The following is a 20,160-nucleotide window of genomic DNA, read 5'->3' on the forward strand; positions in this document are numbered from 1 at the left end:
CCCCACTGTTAAAACTCTAAGCTTAATTTTGGGGTCTGAATCTATCTAGCTTCACCTTTCAGCCATTAGATCTTGTTATATCTTTGCTTGCTGGATTGAAGAACCGTATGTTAACAAAGTCTCTTCACCCAGTAGACCTATGTAGGTTGTTACATCACCCTTTAATTTTCTCTTTGATAAGAGAAGGAAAATATCAGATTAGTTTGTCAGGATCTATTGTCCAAAATTTCCATATCCTCATTCTAATTTTTACTAATTAAGTTCTACATCAACCACTTCAGCAGATTGCCTGGGGCTGGTGATAGTAACTATCACCATCATTGCACAGACAGGATGGGATTATGTGAATGAATCAGATTTGGCAATTTTGTGCTATGCAGTTTGGGATGTTTCTGAAACACAGGAGGTTGCACCTGAGCATGAGGAAACACTTTTTCACTGTTTGGGTGACTGAGCATAGAACAGGTTGCCCAGAGAGGCTGTGGATTCTCCGTCCTTGGAGATATTCAAAAGCTGTTTGGACATGGTCCTGGACAACCGGCTCTAGGTGACCCTGCTTGAGCAGGGTGGTTGGACCAGATGACCTCCAGAGGTCTCTTCCAACCTCAACCATGCTGTGATTCTGTGATTCTGTGTTCACTGTAATTCATTTCATTGCGAAGTACACCTCCACAACTACCAGCATATCACAGCTACCTGCAGAAATAGCTCTGGCTAGATGGCGCATGGGAGCAAATTGATGGATTTGGCAGACTGAAGCAACAACAATATCCAATTTTTACAAACTCCAAAAGCATTGGTTGATTTGTTTGGGTTTTCTTTCAATTCTGAAAATGTGTCGATTTATCCCTGATCTTCAGCTAGATCAGCAAATTAATTTCATTTTCCAGGGAACAGTCTCTTTTTATTTCCCTGTTATTCTGCCACCAGCAAGAACCATGCATAATAAGGCAGGTACTGTCTCAGCTTCCCTTCATTCCTTTAAAACAGCACTCCAACCATTACCTGTGGCTGTGTCGAAACTGCTTTAACCATGAACGGTTCTACTTCCCTCCCATGTTGTGAAGTGCTTACTGCAGAACTTGTCTTGCTTGTCCTTCCTCAAATCCTGACGTCTCTGTTACAGTAGGTGTGCCATTAGTCTTTTTTCCTGAACTTGCCTTTGTTTCTGCCTGGAAATTTTGCCTGAGTGGTGGGGATTTGGGGAAGATTTTCTTCCTCTGGTTGCCATTCTCAAGTTCCTGCAGCGAGCCAGGAGTGGGAAGGCGGAGGGTGCTGGGATGGTTGTGCGCCCTGGGCACAACAGCCAATCTCAGCTGCACTCTGTAGTGCCCATCTACCAGATTCTAGTCTGGACTTTGGCAAGAACTTGTAGTGCTTTAGGGCAGCAGATTCCTTTTCTGGCTGGGAGAGGGTAGTGGATTCCAGACAACCCTGAATCAGTTACCCAGGCATACATGAGTCTTCCACCTTCAGCATGATTGCAGTAGATGCACAGGAGATACACAGAAGACACGCAGCAAAGATGAAGCATACATACAACATGTGTGCAGAAAACACACAGCAATCATAAAGCAGATATGCAGCAGATATACAGAGGATGCACAGCAGATGTAGCAGAAACACAGTGTACGTACAGCAGTCACACTGAAGATGTGCAGAGCACATCCAGCAAACACACAGCAGACACAAAACAGGGAGACAGCAGAAATGCAGCACATGTGCAGACATATACAGCAGATGTGCAGCAGACATGCAGCAGACATGCAGCAGATGTGCAGCAGATATGCTGCTGGTGTACCTTTCCAAAGTGGAAGAAGTAGAATGCTTTCCCATGGAAAAAGGAACTGGGCAGTGTTTGCATTAATGACAAAAACACTGAGCTGGACTGAGAGCAAACTCTGAGGAACCCTGTACTGAGCAATGATGTTCCCACATAAAAGCAATCCTAGTTTCTACTCTTCATGGTGACTAGAAGAGCCCTGAGCTGCACAGACCATGTTGAATGACTTTCTGTGCAATGAAGGGTGCTACTCTGCTTCCCAGTTCTAATTTTCCCAGATCTCACGATGACCTGTGTAGAAACTGTGGCAACTGTTTTTTCCATATGACCTGCTTTTGCCCAGTGCTATGTGGAGCCTCCTTCACCAGCCCTGCAAACATCGAATCAAGGGCTCTGCTAAAATAATTTGGTGCTATCGTTGGAGGTGGAGAGTAAATCTGTATTTTGATTTCAAAAGCGCCTGTATTTTCCAAAAGCCTGGGCATCTGTTGCTTCTCCTGGGCTTAGAAGTTAAAAGGAGACCTTGAATGCAGAGCTGATTTTGCTGATATGGATTAAGGTTCCCTGCAGATGGGGGAACATCTTGGGTTGCAGTTCCTGGTTGCATTAGGTTGGATAAAACACAAAGCTAGCTAGTACTGCCCCTGATATTCAAGTGTAAATCTCCAGTTAGAAGTAGACATATGTCTGTGGTTGGCATTAACTGGGAACATAAGTTCACTCTGAGCAGATGGAGGTCCTGTAAAGCCTAAGTTTCAGACCTCAGGTTCCCAGCATACAGGATGGATGGATGGATGGGTGGATGATCTTTTTTTGATATAGGGCTCTCCATGCAATGTGTAGGCAGCCCAGACAACTCAGAGCCAGGCACCAAATATTGCAGTTTAACTTCCACCTGAATCTGTTTGCTGGTCCCCTGTTTTCCATACGTCGATGTGAACAGCTATGCGAGGGAGGTAGCCATTAACCTTAGTACACTAATGATCTTCACACCCTGGCCTCAGGCTACTTCAAGCCTTGTTGAAGATTAAAGAATATTATATAGCCATTTAATCAGGGATTTTTTTGTCAAAGTCAGTGAAGGAAGAGGTATTTGGCATCAATCCCATAGACTAAGACAGAAGAAAGTGGAAGCTGAATGAAATTGATAATGAAGTATGTATTTTTAACTATGGTGGCATGTACCACTCCTTCTAAAAGACAGTCAGCCAAGGATTTCATCAAGCTCTGTGCAGGGATCCTGGGAGAGGTCCTGGGCACCCTGTTACACAGTAGGCTAAACTACCAGATCACAATTGTTCCTCCAAAACTGAACCTTTATAAGCATATGCTAAAAATTAGCAAAGTTTCAAAACAAAACATGGGCAGAATCCATTCTGAATGGGTTCAAATTAATGGTGTCACAGAAATGACCTAGAGGGAGAATGAAATTAGATTCCAAAGCAAGAACTCAATAAGGAGAATGCTGTTTTGTATGAGAAAACCAACATCTTCAGCAAAGTTGTGACAAAATTACTTTTTAAAATTAACAGCAGTTATCTCGATCCTGGGAAATACAAGCTGGAAACCCATGTTCTCATCAGCAAGAAGGTGTGGATGAAAGGCATGTCATTTAGTTGATAAACAGAAAACTGCAACCATAGTTTGTGGTGAAGAGCTCCTAAGAATGTGAAGGTCAAGGTTAGAGGGAAAATCATTTAAATTCAATCAACTTGCCTACAACATTCTGATTATTGCAGATAATCAAAATCCACAGATATTTCAGAACTATCAAGAAACCTCACAGCAATCAGTCCTAAATTAAAAATCAGGAGGGTTTTTTTAGCTCTACTCACTGTCAGCTTTGCCTCCTTGCTAGCCAGCAGTAGCAAGAGGGTCTTATCCAGACATGATGCAGTCCTGGTGAGACATAGTTACACTGCTGAGATGGTGCTTATGCCTGCGTGACTTTTCCTTTGGGTGTTAAAGCCATAAAGATAAGAGGTGACATGTTTGTGCCAGTCCTTTCTAGCAATGCTTTCTGGCAAATGACTGCACTGCTGGTCCACCCCCATGGTTTGCATGGCTGATGCAAAAATAGACCTGCCTATATGAGGCAGATCTTCCCTCATCACCTTCTGTGCAGCCTAGGAAAAGGCTGAAAGAGCTCAGCTGCTAAAGAGAACTATTTTCATTAAAATTAATATGGCCAAAAGAGTGATGCTAAGAAAAGGACCGAGGGAAAAGCAATGCTAGCTATAGTGTCTTCTTTGTCCACTTTAAATAAACAATAGGATTATAGAGATAAGCAGGGACAAAGTAAGCATGAATTTCAATTGATGGCACCAAATGCTGCCTGCTGGCAGTGACTCCATCTGAGAATTGGGAGATGCCAAGAAAAAACCACTGGAGCAGAGCAGAGCTGTGGCCATGTGATGTGAAAATGCATGACTGTTAGCAAGAGAAGCCTTTTTCCCAAATCCACAATGGAGTCGGAGGCATGAGCGAGGACTGGGAGACAGTCCATACCACAAGACTGCCCACAGGCTCAGGGTGCCAGCCCGCCTGTGGGGACAGAACGCAAGCGGCATCTGGCTGTTGCTGCAGCAGCCTGTTCCTGTTAGCAGCCTGGGAAATACAGCCTAGAGCACTGAATTGTTGCCTACTAGCTGAGCAAGCAGCCGAAAAAGACTCTGTCCTGCCAGTTATTGTCAGATGCCTAGTGTAACCGCAGCAGAATTGTACTCATTGTTAAAGGTAGGAGAGGGCAGACAGCACAGTGTCTGAAGTCCAGGCTGAGAACACTTTGCAGACTCAGATGCTAGCCAAAAACTAAGTCAAGTCACCCTGAGCTTCCTGCTCACCCACAGCTATGTCCTCAATACACGTGCATGCACACAGGTCTGTGTCCACTCCTTCAGCCATGGCAGAAGGAATACCCAGCTAGAATGAACTCTCCAAACCTTCTTCAGAAAGCTCTGCACAGTCACTAAAGGGCTGATTTGTGTAGTAACGGCAGTGTCTTGCAAGGAGCACTTCTCCTGCCATCCAGCAAGACCCACGGCTAATGAACCCTTGGCTACATGTAGCGTGTGCTTTCCAGACAGCAGGAACAGCAGCCCAGGATTTGTCTCCCCTGTCATGAGTAATCAGCGTACCTCAGTTGTCACTGGCCTTCAGAAGCAGTATTTCCATTCCTTAAATTAGAGGAAGACAGAAGTGAATGAAAATTGGTGGCTTGCCAGGGCTGGGGTAATTCTCAGAGCTGCTCTCATCTGCACAAGGATTGTTCCCCCGGCTGCTCACATGTTCTCCTTCTCACTGGCCTCATCCAGGGGGATTCAACATATTAATTCAGGAAGAATTCACTATAGTTCGTTACTTTGGGCCAATTTCCTGCTCTTTTCACCAAGTCCAGACCCTTGTCCAGTGACTGAGAGCCTAGAACTAGTCTGCTTTGGTGCATGCTCAGTGGTCCAGCAAACGCTTCTCCCAGCTCATTGTTTTCTTTGTGTCTGCCTGGAAAAGTTTGGACTGGGTATCTGCTGCCTGAGCATGGGGATCCTTTTCCTTATTTATCACAGTAATTTGTTATTTCCCTCCTTGATACAATCTAAAACTTCTTCCTGCTGGGTGAAAACAGGTCCTCAGTGCTGTGACTGTCTCCTGAGCACTACTTTTCAAGATATTCTCTTTTCAATGGGAAAAGGAGTCTGAGCTAAGAAGGTCTGGCTGCACTGAGCAATGGTTCTCTGGACCAGATTGAGTCTCTTGGTAAGGGCAGAGATGCCAACACTTTACATCTCTTGCAGGTTTTCTCTGCTATCTTGATGAGAACAAGTCAAGGTTGCTGAGTAGGTGCTCTCAGAAATTCATACTACTTTGTCTTTTTGTAAACTAAGACTTTGTTAATAAAAGTATGGCTTGCACTTTTACCAGGCCCCAGATGTAAGTCAGGCAAGTGACCAAGCACAAATTCCTTTTTCTCTAAGTGTTTCAAACAAAACACTCAGTAAAAACCACCCTCCTGCCCTGCCAAAGTACAACTGTGCAGGCTAAGTAGTAGGGCTGGAGCCCAGTGTTTTATGGAAGGGTGAGCGGCAACTTTCCCACCAGCACATGGGATCACCACCTCATTATTTCAGGATGAGAAGCACCACAGCTTAACTATCCAGCCACAAACCTAATCATCAAGAGATAAGAGACTTCATCTGTGGTACTGGTCCTCAAAATAGGTGGGTGAGATTCATCGTAGGAGAAATCCATAACAGCAGCAGACCACATCCTGGGCTACTGTAGAAGCAGCACGGCCAGCAGGTCCAGGGGAGCTATCTCCCCCTCTTCTGCTTGAGCACAATCTCCTAATTTTAGAAGTCCAATAAGCTTGCCCGATCTTCTCAATTTTTCTTCTGTTCTTCTTTCTTTCTATTCTTGGGATATCTCAAGAGACATGAAAATCTCTCTTCCCCTCTGCAAACACACCCAGTTTGGGGTGGGGTGCAGCTATTCTGACAACTTACATGGGAAGAATGGAAACCCCTTGGCATGCTTATAGTCACTACCTTCCCTGTCCCTTACTTTATTTTCAGGTTTTTTCTGTCTTCAAGTTTCAGCTTAGAAATATTTATGGGGAATCAAACCATCCAGCAACAGATTTGGTCAATTCTCAATGCACTTCTACTTGTTCAGCTTTAGGAATGGCCATCAGCCCAAACGCTGCTCTAGATTTCCCCAAGTCATTCAGAGTTACCCTTTGCTGTAAATTCAACAACTCAGTGAAAATATAGCTAATGCCAGGCTAGTGAGGACTTCTGATTTGATACTGCAAAAAGGAGGGTTGTCTGCTATCCACAGAAGAGCTATTTGGGGGAAGAGACATACAAGTTTCTTTTAGACTATTCGCCCCCCACCCACAGCCCTCCTTTCATCATGAAATTCATGCCTGTGCAAAGAGTCAAATAAAATGAATGTGTCTTATATGACTTAAGCACATGGCTATTCCAGGGACAATGATCCTACCTCTCCATCTGAGCTGGAAATTTTTCCTATAATTCAAGATTCTTTTTGGTTTTGATCTTAGCCTGATTCTTTGCTGGGCCCCAGGGATCATCTCTCACAATAACTGGGGAGCATCATTGCAGGCATCAGTCACCCTTGGCCTCAGTGGAGATCACCGGGGGGGCAATAATTACTGCCAAATGTGATAGTGGTTTTTGGTAATGCGTCTCCCCACCCAGAGGGATTTGGGATTGTGTCATGGCGTGAGAACAGATTTGAAACAATGCTGACTTTTGGATCCTTGGCCTAAAGGGGAGCATATTTGTGTCCTCCTCATTCTTGACTTACCAGATCCATCAAATGTACTGCAAGTATTTATTTCAGTGATATATCAGTTTTACGAGTCTAGGACTGTGCTATCTCTACGTTCACTGCTTACTTCCCCAGGCCTATATGTGTTCAAGCAACATATACAGTTTGATAAGTAACTTGCAAATGAGAAAGTAGAGCAATACCACTGCAGAAGCCAGCTGTTCCTATCCAGACAACCTCGTTTAATGTAAGGATATTGACTCGGTCCTGCAGAGGAGGTGCTTCATTCCTCCCACCTGAAACATCATCCTCTTATTCTGCAAAGCAGCCCAGCATCTGTTTAGCTTTTAGGAATGGGTTCAAGTCCCAGCAGTTTCAATTATTTTTGGTTCTAAGAATTTGGTTTTAAAGGTACAGAGTTGCTAACTTTCTCTTACCACCAGCGGAAGCCACACACCTTAAAACTGCTATTTTGCTGGGTAATATTGCAAGCGCAAAAGTATTCAGAATTCAGTACCTCCTGAAGTTGTTTGCTGAGCCGAGCTATGGATGGCTTTCCTAAGACGCGCGGCAATACCTGTAACACTCAACTCAAGTAATAAATCTGTAGTACAGAAACATTTTTCTCAGATCTCACCAAAGCCCCAGACTTACAGTGTCTCTCACATTCCTGCTGGAGACCCTTTACTTTCCCTGGCCCCAGGAGCATCCCTACCTCCATCCCCGGGGATAAAGGTGGTGTGAACCGGTACACAGCTCCCTCCTGAGCAAACCCAGGTAGCATTACTGAGCATCTCTCATTTCTGCTGCCCAGCAATGCTGACCTGATCTCTGCCTGAGCCCAGACTGAGTAGCTAGGACTCAGAAGACCTTGACATAAGATGCTCAAAGAAAGCTGAGCCTTTCAAGCACCTCAATTCAGCTGTTGATCCTCCACTGTGGCTCTCCTTAAGGCAACAGGGAGGTCTGGGAAGAGGTGGAAGAGTGCATCACTGACTGCTCCTCCTCCCAGAACTTAGGAGGAGCTCTAGACAAGAAAGATTGGTTTAAGTGAACAGAGACTGTATTTTCTTGGTTATTTCAGTTAACAGAAAGGAAGCCTTAATTTAAGCAGCTACTTTAATCTCTGTTTTTATGTTTTAGTTATTTTTTCCTGGAGAATGCATGATCTGAAACTAAAGATAGCCTTGACACCTAATTTAGCATTTTCTTTAATTAACCAGGAAAATGCATGATATCAAAATCTATGCCTTTTAACTGAGCAATTATGTAATTTCAAAGTTACTCAGGTGTTTACTGTTTTCATTTTTATATTATTAGAAAATGGGGAGAAATTAAATTATTTTTTCCAGATGGTTATTACATTTCTACTTCTAATACATATTAAATTCTCTTTGTATTGAAATTGAAACAGCATTAAATGGGCCTTTCTAGTGTTTGATGGTACGCCTCCTGTCTCTGAGCCCAGGGTTGAATTTCCTACCATAATTCAGAGCAGAGGGCAGCTTTGGGTGCCTTGGGGACAGGCCATGTCTGATATGTCTAATACAGAGATACAGGGATCTGTAATTTTTCAAGACTGCATCTCAGCCCCCTGTCCTTCTCCTGCTGAGATGCAGCTATCAGTAAGGACATCAGTAAGGTGATGGAGCAAGAGACTACAACGAAGGGAAGTCCCACCAGGGACCTCTGGATCCCCAGTACAAAACTGCAGCCCCAGCTCAAAATTCCTCCTTGCACTCAGGCAGGACCCCTTGCACATGTGGACTCCAGACACACATACATAAAGAGAAAGCCAAGCTGAGAAGGTTGCCTGGCTGCCACCAAGGTAACTAGATCACACCAAAATCAATCTCTACGCTTACAACAAAGTACTGCCCAAGTTTAGGAGACACGAGCCATGCAAAGCTGACTCCAGTGTAGACACCTGAATTTTAGCTGAAATTTATTGGGGGGGAGGGGGGGAAGAGATGGAAATAATTTTTAAAAGATGCATGATTATTATTCAGTTTCATAAAAGGAATGAAGCAAAATGCAAGGAAAGTCTTACAAAGACTGTATAGGTTTTGGATTCTATTTGCTTAGATTAGTGCCAAGTTCAAGCCCAATAATGCGTACAATTTTTTTTAGCAAAGGGGGTCTATAAAATCCTTTGTTATACACCTTTTCTTTGTCAATAATAGTATTTTTTCCCCTTTATTCAGATCTTCACACATTTTGTATGAGCGATGGTAGGGAAAATCTTCCTTTATTGGTGCACATATAAATTTAAATCCTATATATCAGCAAGGAACCCTAGAGAAGACTTTCCTTTGAAAAAGCCTAAAAATGCAACTGATTTCCAGGAACTGCTTAACACTTTCATTTGGAAAGCAGCATTACCAACTCTTCCATCTTTTTTTTCCCTTAAATTCTGAAATATATCAAGACTTCAAATACAGTTCTTAAAACTTCCAAACAAAACCCATATAACCTATTAACTTCTACGCCAGATAATCTTTTGCCATGCCAATACTCGCCTTCATGTTTCCTGCCAATAATGAGAGAAACCAGCCTAGGCCAGAAGTCCAAGATCAACCATTTCACAATATAAATCAAGACACAAGGAAAATTTAGGAACAAGACTCTTAAGTCAGAAGTTTCCAGCTGCTGCCTTAATTTTGTTCCTCCTGTTATTTGTAGTATTTCATCTCTGGCTTTATGAATAAATATCAAGGTTTATGTGTGGAGTATGTGGACCTGGAAACAGCCAAAATGTGCTCAAGAGATTGACTGGGTCACAGTGACAGAAGCTCCAGTTGCACCTTTACTGAAGTGATGTACACTCACTCTAAACTCATTTTTAGCAAGCCTTGGAGCATGGAGACACACATTCTGCCCAGGGCAGGAATGTGGTGGGGGAAGGCAAGAAAGATTTGCTACAGTTTGACCACAGTCTTCCCTGCCATGTTCTTCCTCACCATTTCTAAGTGAAGATGCCCCAAAGCTGCCTCCTTGCAGATGGAGAGTCCTCTGTGCATGCATGAACATGCATTTCACCATCTTGTAAGAAAACCAGTGTTTGGAGTGGAATGGAATAGAATAGAACAGAACATTTCAGTTGGAAGGGACCTACAAGTCCAACTACTAGTCCAACTGCAACGACGTGGGCAACCACAAGCAGCACAGTCCATTTTAGGCAACAATTTTTAGTAAGTACTCGAGTCCTGTTGTTACTCTTTGGCTACATGTGCTTGTAGTTTCAGTTGGTGTAGTTAGTGACATACCCCACAAATTTGCTTTTTTAAGTATTTAAATCACCATAGTTACCGGCTCTTTTTCACAAACAACCCACACAATCAGTACGAGAGAGTCTGGTTGCCTAAACTATAAGATCAAGTTAAGAAATGGAACATTTAACTTCCACCACCTCCTAGTAGCACCTTGGTTCTTGCTCTAAACAGGATTTCATTTTCAAGCAAGTTTTCTATCACTTCGAGGTCAAGAAATCAATTTTTTTATAAGGAATGAAAGCTGAACTTCTACATTTAAAGACCTTCACTCTGGGATGTTGAGGAAATCAATACCTCTCACTAGATTTACAGTAGCAGCAGAGATGGTAACACTGCAGAAAAGATTTGCTGACTCCCACTTGGGACTTATTCCTTTCAACGAAGTCAACTAAAACTTTATGCTTGAACTTGGCAGAGGCAGAATCAGGGACTGAATCATGAAACATCTGACAGTGCTGGTTGTGTTTTGGGCATCAGCTCTTTTTAAAGGCACATGTTTCCGATAAACCTAAAGCAAGAGTGAAGAAAATTACAATTGCTACTGGTGCAAAAAAAACCTTTTGTAATTCCTGTACTAAGATGCTTGTGGAACTGCAGTGTCAGGGATGGAGTCAGATTAAAACGCTGCTGGAAATCATCTGCTCTCTGTGCACATCTCACAGTAAACTGCAAAAGCGGTAAAGCTCATCTCTGCTATGGCAGATCTCCCCTTGACATTAAACATCATCCCAGTGTCAGCTCCAGTTTAACCTGGTGCCACGTGGCCCAGAATCACAGCCCGTGGCTTTCCCTCTCCACTGCATCCGAGCTGCCAAGCTTAGGGTGGTGGATGGAGAGTTCATCTACATCCCAGAAACTCCTCTTCCGCTGGTGTTTTGCAGTTACAATGTGCCTTTCCTCTCCATTCCCCAGTGTCAAGTTGGAAGATAAGAAGGTGTCAAAAATCTGTGGGAGAGCAGCTTGGAAACTCCACATATTCCCCATTCCCCACAATTAATTTAGACACCTCTCTGTCTTTTTGTATAAGTCAGAGCAATGGAAGAGGTATGACAAATGCCTCTCCAAACACCCTCTCTTCATCCATCTTCTCAATTGCAGTGGCCATTTCATAATTAATGGGCTTGACATAATTAGTTGTGTTTAAAGTCAAGCTATAGCTGAGCCTTTATTCTTACTTGAAAAAACAGGCAGCCATGAACTTACAGGAAATCATACTGCCAGCAAAGAGCTCAGCTGGCTGCAGACTAATCATCTTTTCTTTCCCCTTTGTTAAACACATTCTTGCTCTTGGAAACTGTTCAATAGTTCATTAAACTAATAATCCCATTCAAATCCTGCCTCATAAATGGATTTGTCAGTGCTGTTCCTTTCAGGAGACGGTCATTTTAAATTGTCTCTACTTTAATGAGTTTAAGGACAGATTAAATCATGGCTTTGGCTGTGATTTATTGCTCCACATTACTTTATTAATTGTTATTTGTAAAAGCATTGGTGAATAACAGGCTTGTTTATGTTGCGCTTATTTCATGCTTTGCATTTATTTCATACTTTTCCCTTTATTAAAGGAGAATGGGATGGAACCGGAGCTCCAAATACATACGTTTCCAGCAGAAACATATACAATCTTTCCTCCTGCATTGCTGAAGCCTCTTTTACCGACATCTACAACTGTCCTCGTGCACAGCCAGGTCACCAGACGTCAGCGAGGAGAGCTTGTGTTGCTCACGGAGTTACTAGAGAGCAGTTTCTCACTACGAGCTCTATGACATTAAACGATTCTGTGCATTTCTATTAGTACTAACCGACTAAGACTTCACACAAAGTAACTTGCCACCAAAAGCAAGCAGATATCCTCTGCTACTTGGGCTCACTCAAGACTTTCCTGGGAAACCCACGGAAAGTTATTTGTGCTATGTGTAGGAGTAGAAGATATTTAAGAGAAAATGAAGGAAGGAGCACCAAATATGTTTGGGTATTTGATTCTTCCAGAGTTGGTAAAAATTTCCCTATAAAGACATCTGGGTCACACTTCTCTGTGCAGTTCTGGTGTGATTCTATTTTCTTGTCCAAATTGTGATACAACACAATTCCACCCACCCAAGAGAAAAGGAGGCCCATACAAGAATAAATGGTAGAGCAAAAGCCAGATCTAGCTTGTCAAGATAGGCGACTGTCCTTTGAGTCCTCTAATGTATCTGTCTGTCATAATCCATTTTGGAAGCAAAACCACTTCTGCCATGGATGAAGTGATCTGTGAATGGCATGTTAGCATTGTAAAAGGCTTTGAGATCTGGCAGGATAGAAGGTCTCAAGCATAGTGTATGAAAGCAAAACACTTAAGTTGTGTTGGGAAAACAAATTATTTCAAGGAACAAATATGACAGGGCTACAGACAGTCCGGAAGCCCTGAGCAGAAGGTTTCCACGAAGGAGAAGAGGAAGCATAAGTTAGGACTCTGCACTGGTTCGTCGTTAGATCTAACCAGCAAATCCTCAAAAATCTGTTTGTCCGTTTCCTTCCATTCAGAACAGAGATACAAACTTCTGAACATTCACACAGAAACAAGAGTGTTCAGGATGGTGGCTGCGGGTGGTGGCCAGGGGCTCACCAGGCAAGCAGCCAGATCAGGCCCATGTAATGCAGCTAAGCTTTGCCTTATTTTAATTGCTGTTCTATTTAAATTCCTTTCACGCAAGCCTCAGAACCAAAGAAAGTCTCAGAACCGAAGCTATTTCTGATGAAAGTTGGATTGAAATTAGTCTCTCTCTCTGAGAAAGAAAGTTGTGGGTCTTTGAAAGCAAATGCCAAAGCAAATATTTGAAATGGTGTCATAAACTATTAAAATAGAGACCGCAGATAAACATGTTCAGGGGTTCAGATGTGTGTTTAGAGGTGTGGCATTATAGAATAGATGATTCCACAAATCCCAATAGTCAAGATAAGCCACTTGCACACCTACATTGTAAAATAGCACCACATCTAAGACGACAACCCTGCCTTCCTTTACATTTAAAGCTGCATCAAGAAAACTCACTGTTCATTCATTTCTTTTGCTACTGCAGTGCTAGTCTGTGAGTGAACCAACCCTTAAATTATGACTTATCTGATTTTCCCAAAGAAGTGTATCAAACTCACTTAAATTTCACAGCAGCAAAGAATCCTGATACCTTAAGGCAGCAAAACCCAGGTCAGGGAAGATGTTGATCCACAGCTGCAACTGTCCAGAATTGTTTCAAGCCAGAGCATAAGGACGAGGGACTAGTGCTGTTTGGGGAATCTACAGCAAAAATTACTGGGCCTGTGGCTCTGCAGGAGATGGCTTTCACTGGCTGCCAGACCCATCTACAGCATTGTAGCTGGTGACATCTGTAGCTGCTTTCTGAGCCCAGTAGAACATTATTTAAAACATCGCTCTTCAATAGATTTCTCATCTCAAGTGGTTTTCTCTGCTTGTAAAATAGAGATTTTAAAGAGAGAGATTGCTGAAGGGCTGGAAATCCTGAAGGAGAGATTTGGACACAAAACCTAGGAGACTGTCAGGGTCGCTTGACACAGAGCATGGGAAGTGCCTGGGGCAGAAGCTCCAGCCACTCGGAGTTTTACCAGCTTCCCCTGCACTGCCCACCATGATTCCCTCCCTTGAAACAAGACTGCTCTCCCAAGGGCCAAGAAACAATGATTCTTCAGTCATCTTAAATTATAGTCGCACAGACTTCCTTAAACAGACCTTGCACTTATCCCAGTGGGGTTTTTTCTTTTCCTACAGCAATTGCTTCAGAGGGCAGGAGGAAAGCAGAAGAGAAACTGAAGGAGGTAGCAGTGTGGTCCTGCTCTCTGCGGGGGACTGGGAGCCAGACACTTCAGGCCTGATTCTGATCATGTCTCGAACTTACTGTGTGGCCGCTAAGAACTTACACAACCGATAATTTGGTATTACTTTACTTAAATGTTGGTCCACGTCTGAGGCTTTAAAGTACAGAAGGGTTTTCAGAAGTAATTTCTAACTTGGGAGTCTGGGCTTCATTTTTAAAATGCACTTGGGATTTGGACCCTTCAGAATCACCAGAAGTCAAAAGGATTTAAGCTGTAAATCATTTTTGAAAACAGCATCTGGTCACCTAAATCACTGAGTGCCATAAGACCACTGGACACCAGTGACCTTCTTTCGGGTCCTGTGGGGAATGGAAGCATTCATCGATTCCTCGCTCTGCCCTTCCTTTCTCTTCACATGGCTGCGTGAGACAGCATTATCCACACACACATCAAGTCCTTCCAAACCTTTCCATCCCCATTATGAGCACAGTAATCAATCACATAGCCTTGGGCAGCCAGGCTGAACAAGAGTCTCTGGATCTGGTAGACTGTCATCCCATCCTTTTCAAGTAACGGCCTTCATCCCCATTAGGCATAAACATTTGGGATGTTTTATCTGAGGGATGTCGGACTCAAAGAGAGGAGCATGGCGAAAGTACTTATGGGTCATATTGGGGGAGACATAGGGTGTCCCTACCCTGCGAGTGAGCTAATGGCTGCTTTTGGTAGCTAGTTTTGAGAAGATCAAACCCCCAGGACAGTTGCTGTCCATCTTTTCCAAATCTGCCGTAGCAGGAGGGAGTGGCCATGCACATTTGAATTCCAAGAGCAGATGCCGCCAGCCCCACAGCCCTGCCCCTGGCAGCTCGACGGCCAGGCTCTGTGTTCCAGCTCCAGCCCAAACACGGCACATTTGACTGTCTGGGCTGAAAGCACGGCACTCCATCCCATTCAAGAAGCATTCCCCAGCAAGTGCCGGAGGACTCTGGCACAGCCCAGGCTTCGCGCGTGTATCACGTTCTGCTCTGATTCTGCCCACTGACACAGGAACACTTTCCAAGAACTACAGCCAGGCAGACTTAAAATAACCCAGAATCAATGCTGGGGCCAGGAACCATCTTGAGAGCATGCAAACACAGCTGAGCTCCAGCACAAGCTTCAGGATTTTCTAGCTGAGCCCTGTCTCCCTCCTCAGGTGGAAAACACTCATGGGTCCAGCTCTCACACTGATTTGTCTGTAGATGAGACCACAAGCCACAACTACGCTGCACAACAAATGACTTCGTGTGACACCTTCCCATTAGCAACAATCATCATGTAAAAGCAGCTATCAGAGGCAATAACCTCTCAATACAGCCCAGAGCATTGACTGGTAGTAGAGAGCCGAAGGCAACTCCAGGGTCAAAACCTGAGTTGACAGCATCCCCGCTAGGGACAGTGGAAAGCTCCAGCCACAGCCATCACTCCAGCTAAATGCGCAGCATCCCTCCCACAAACAGGCAGAGCGTGGATGGCTCTTCACAGTCATTGCAGGTGAGCCCTAAGGTGCTGTGATCCCCCGAACAAAGCAGCAGAGCTCAGTGCACAGCTCTCTGCTCGCACGGGAGCCTGCTTCACTGTCCTCTGTGGCATGAGTTTTCCTCCTACTGTAGGTCTGCAGAGCAGACTACTTCCTGAGCTCAAGGAAAGGAAATTCTGTAAGCATGTCTCTATGTGCTATGATAATAACCCAAGTTCTGCTTTGTAAAATAGAAAAGAACATTAAACGTACCCTCGTAAAGTGTCTTGGCCTCTTCTTCTCACTCTGTTTGCTGGCTGTCTTTCCTCGTAGCCTGCAAATCTGTCTGTCTGCAAGTCCCCTTCATATTGACCCTGGGCTTGTTCCACATACATAACTGCTGTACATCCCAGCATGAACCTGGCCAGCCATAATACCCCCATGATGGCACGGATTCCTTGATTCCCCCGGCTGCCCTGAAAGCTTCTTCCAGCTGGAGGCTCCCTGCTGCCTTGGTGGAGGATGGTTTTTGGCAGCAGCCCCTAAGTGCCAAGGTGCCGTCCTGCCGTTCCCTTTCTGGAAGCAAAAACAGAGGAAAGAGAAAGAAAGAGACACAAGTGTTCTTAAGGGCTTTCACATTTTTAAAACAGTTGATCATCTCAGGTGGCCCCTCCCCAGAGTTAATCCAGTGGAGTCATACAGTCACACCAAGTTTGGCTCCTTGTACACGCAGCCAACATGTTCACACTGTCATTCCCTACCACAGCATTGCCAAACCTTTCTTTCCCAAGAGCTGGAAACCAAGAGATCTCCAAGAGTCATGGTTCTGCCCTTGCATCTATTTTGCCCTCCTGATGGGGAAACAGAAAGTGACAAAAGCACACCCGTCCTGGGCCTGCCCATGATGATGGGTTATGATACTGACCTCGGCATAGTGCCTTGGTTCAGAGGAGCAACAGGAGATGCAGGGCTATGAAGCAAGAGGAGAACTTCAAGAAAGAGCAGATCCTATTTATGAACCATCTTCCCAGGTCCCACAGCTCTGGTTTTACTGCATTGTACTCCAGACAGGCCATAGCATGGAGATCAGTTGCTGGAAAACAACCTCCCAGATACCCGGTAATTCTAGCTGGATGAGGGGAGCAGTCTGTTGGCAAACCCATCAGAGGGACACGTACACCGGTGCTGAGGTAGGCAAAAGCGTCATCATGGGCTGGAGTGAGATGGAAGACTGTGAGCTGGGACTAGAGCATGAAGACATGGTGCATTAAGCTAAGCCTGGTTTCCATGGAGGGTGAAGGGAGAGAGGAGAAGGTGGAGGGCTGGGCATGCTGGAAGGATGTAGGAGAGCTCCTGAGCTGGGACAGGCAGCCGAGCATGAGAGGCCACGGGAGGAGGAGGATAGAGGGACCAAAGCCTCTGTGGAGGAGAGGAGTGGGCCGATGGAGGCAGCAAGGAGACCCCTCACACCTCTGGGTGTGGACACACCTTGGGGCGAGCGCAGCACGGCCAGCTCTCCAGGGCTGGGGCCGGCAACCGAGCCTACGAGGTGGCCAGAGCTGGGCAGGGACCAGATCCAGACTTTGGCCCTGAATCACACCAGGGCAGGTCCTCAGCCCCCAGAGACTTTCTGCCCTGAGCAAGCCCGTCCTGATGAACAAGGCCCCTTCCTGGGGAAAAAAAAAATAAAGGCATGAGCCCTGCTTCCCCCCCCGGGGGGTAGGTGACATGGCAGAGGGGTCCCGTGGGCAGGCCACGGGCCCTGCCGGGGGCCAGCGCGAGCAGAGCCGAGGGGCAGAGCCCAGAGGGGAGCGGGGGGTCAGCCCGCGCCACGGGGCGCTGAGGGGAGAAGGAGCCCACAGCGGACTCCGGAGCAGCTTTATTTCAGTCCTTCCAGCCGTCCTGGCTCCGAGAGGCTCTAGGCACTGAGGGGCGAAGGAAAACAGCCCCGAGCGAGCGGTACGGAGCCTGGCACAACACAGATCCCGGCGGGAGTCACGGTGGAATCCGGTGAGGGTCGCCTGTGAGGGGGCGGCCGGCCTCGGCCTCGGGGTGCTAATGTGGGGTGCCGGGAGCAGGCAGGGCTGTGAGGCCGGGCTCAGGGCGGGAGACCAGGGAGGCTATGGGAAAGCCTGAGGAAAAGGCTCTGTAAAATGGATCACGGAGGAATGTGCTCTGTAGACTCTTACTCCCTTCTCCTGCTCCCTCTTCTTCCTCCCCGCCCTCACCCCCAGCCTCATCGCACTCCCTCCCCTTCCCCAAATCTCCCAGCTCTGCCTGTGAAAATGGGGCTGGGGAACCCTTCCTTCCTCCTCCTCCTGGCCGGCGGAGGATCAGAAAGCATCTCTCACCTCAAGACCCCAAAAGTTTGTTCTTTCGGGGAGGAATCCTCACAGGTCTCCCCTCTCCACCCCAGAGTGGAAATAATCTGCTGCTTCTGCGAGAGGCACGGGCTCCGAGTCCGACTCCTGCGGGGAGGGACAGGGCCCCCGAGCCTCCCCTAACTGTCCCCCTTGCTTTCCCACAGCAGCACTTTCCCGTTCCAGCCCAGCCCCAAAGCAGGCAAAAAAAAAAAAAAAAAAAAAAAATCAGCCCAGACAAGACAGAAAATGTGTCTAAAAAAAAAAAAATTTTTAAAAAATAAAAAATTAAAAAAACCCTTCACTGCTCCCAGTGTCCCAGCTGGGAATCTCTCAGCTCTGGAGGGCATGCATTTTTCAGGCTCTAATATTTCAAATGCAGTGAATGAGAAAGACAGAGTGGGAAGGAAAAAGGCAGGGCTGGGAGCAGAGGCAGAGACAAAGAAACTGCCCTTCCTGCGGCCGTAAGAGCTCTGCTACTTCGCTACACACGCCTGTCTGCTGAAGGCTGGGATATGATTATCTTCAGCGAGACAAAAGGGAGAGCGTTTCCTCTGCTCCCAGAGCTCCCGAGGTAGAGAACAGATGGAAAAAGAAGTCATAAAAAGCATGAAGTTTTGCACTTCAAGAGATTTCCAGCCTTTGTGCACAACTTTAAACTGAAGAAAGTCCAGATGCATCCATTTCCTCACGGAGAAATTAGAAGCATGACAAATGATCAATACACAGGCACATACCCTGAGAGCGTTCACACAAGTCTTACTAGGAGAGTATGGAAAAGTCATTTACACCATCAAAAGAGAGTTTTTTAAAAAAAAAAAAGGCTCAAAAATTATTTTCAGCTCTGAGAAATTCCGTCAAACACCACTTGTAAGAAATACACTGGCAAAGCAAAGAGAGAATCAATCACTAAGTCAGATTTTAAACTGATTTGCAAGTTTGGAGGGAATCAGGAAAGACGTTTCAAAACCATTCCTTTGAGTGTGCAAATTAAATCAATCAATAAAAAAAAATATGTGCAAAACACAGTAAAATACAATTAGGCAGACAAACATTTAGGCAGATAAAGAGAAAGAAATCAGCTCTTAGCTATGCAGCTCTGGATTTAGTCTGAAACTGTTTAAATACCTTTACGTCCTGGAACTGGTGATGTGCCCAGAGCTCCTTTGTTTAGTGGAGATCTGGGCAGAAAAGAAGGGAATAAAACCCTCACTCTTGAAGGAGAGAAGAAAAGGTACAGCCTCATCCAAATTGGACAGGGGGAGGGCCTTGTGGCGGAGAAAGGGGTGCAGGAGGAGTGGGAGTAGCGAGAGGACAACCCTACCGCATTCTTCAGCCAAAAGTTTTTAACTTCAAGGAGGGGCTGGGGGAGAGGTTGGGTTTAGCAAGAGACGTCTGAATGCAGACATGATTATCACCTAACCATTCCTTCTGAGCCGAGTGCTCTCGTTTGGTTCAGTTAATTAGGGAACGCTTTCAGTTCAGCTGGATGCAGTGACTGCTTGTCCCAAATTTAGGCTGGAGCTGCAGGAGGCAGGAGGGCATTAGTAACAGTGACTTCACATCAAAAGAATTGGTGAAAAATAATTCGGTTTCAATTTGGGACTTATTCTTAATTTCTTTTCTTGAAAAATGATGGTGTGTTAGCAGTAGGGAAAAAAAAAATTTCAGGTAAAAGGCACTTTTCTTGCTGATCGTTTTCCTGTACTTAATACAACTAACGTGACACAATTAAGGAAAGAGAGATGGCTTGAAGGATAGGTGACCCAGCCCAGGACCTTCATGCTCAAAAGTCACCTCGGCTCCAGAGGAGAAAATCTTTGAAGTTAAACAGCATTTTCTAAAATTGAATATATTAAAAAAAAAAAAAAAGTATGTTGTGATATTAAGTCTTTCTTCTAAGGAAGAACTATGTCTGAATGTCAGCTCTGAGTCTAATTCCACTCTTTTGCTCTGTGCAAAAAATCTTTCCTCTGCCTCTTGCTTTAGGAATGATTACTGATGGCTTTTCTTTAAATAATATATAATAAAACACACATGGCCCTCCTCCTGTCTGAGCTCCCTCTGCTGTGTGCCACTGCACACCCACGACTTTTCCAGGAGGTGGAAGTCCCCCAGCGTGGACGGACGGCATGCCAGAAGTCT

At 45.2% G+C, this 20,160-nt stretch overlaps 1 protein-coding gene across 1 annotated transcript in view; it reads right to left on the minus strand.

Annotated features, from left to right (window-relative positions):
* LOC128148297 (fibrillin-2-like) overlaps positions 1–19,285 on the minus strand; it is a 116,356-nt gene extending 97,071 nt beyond the window's left edge. Inside the window, exons 1-2 of the mRNA XM_052801985.1 lie at positions 19,144–19,285; positions 15,929–16,231 (exon numbers count right to left, since the gene is read on the minus strand). Coding sequence (XP_052657945.1) covers positions 15,929–16,098 — 170 coding nt within the window. The 5' untranslated portion in view covers positions 16,099–16,231; positions 19,144–19,285. The remainder of the gene's footprint in view (positions 1–15,928; positions 16,232–19,143) is intronic.
* Positions 19,286–20,160: the final 875 nt, after the last annotated feature.

The sequence above is a fragment of the Harpia harpyja genome, chromosome 11 (assembly GCF_026419915.1).
Source record: "Harpia harpyja isolate bHarHar1 chromosome 11, bHarHar1 primary haplotype, whole genome shotgun sequence".
NCBI lineage: Eukaryota > Metazoa > Chordata > Aves > Accipitriformes > Accipitridae > Harpia > Harpia harpyja.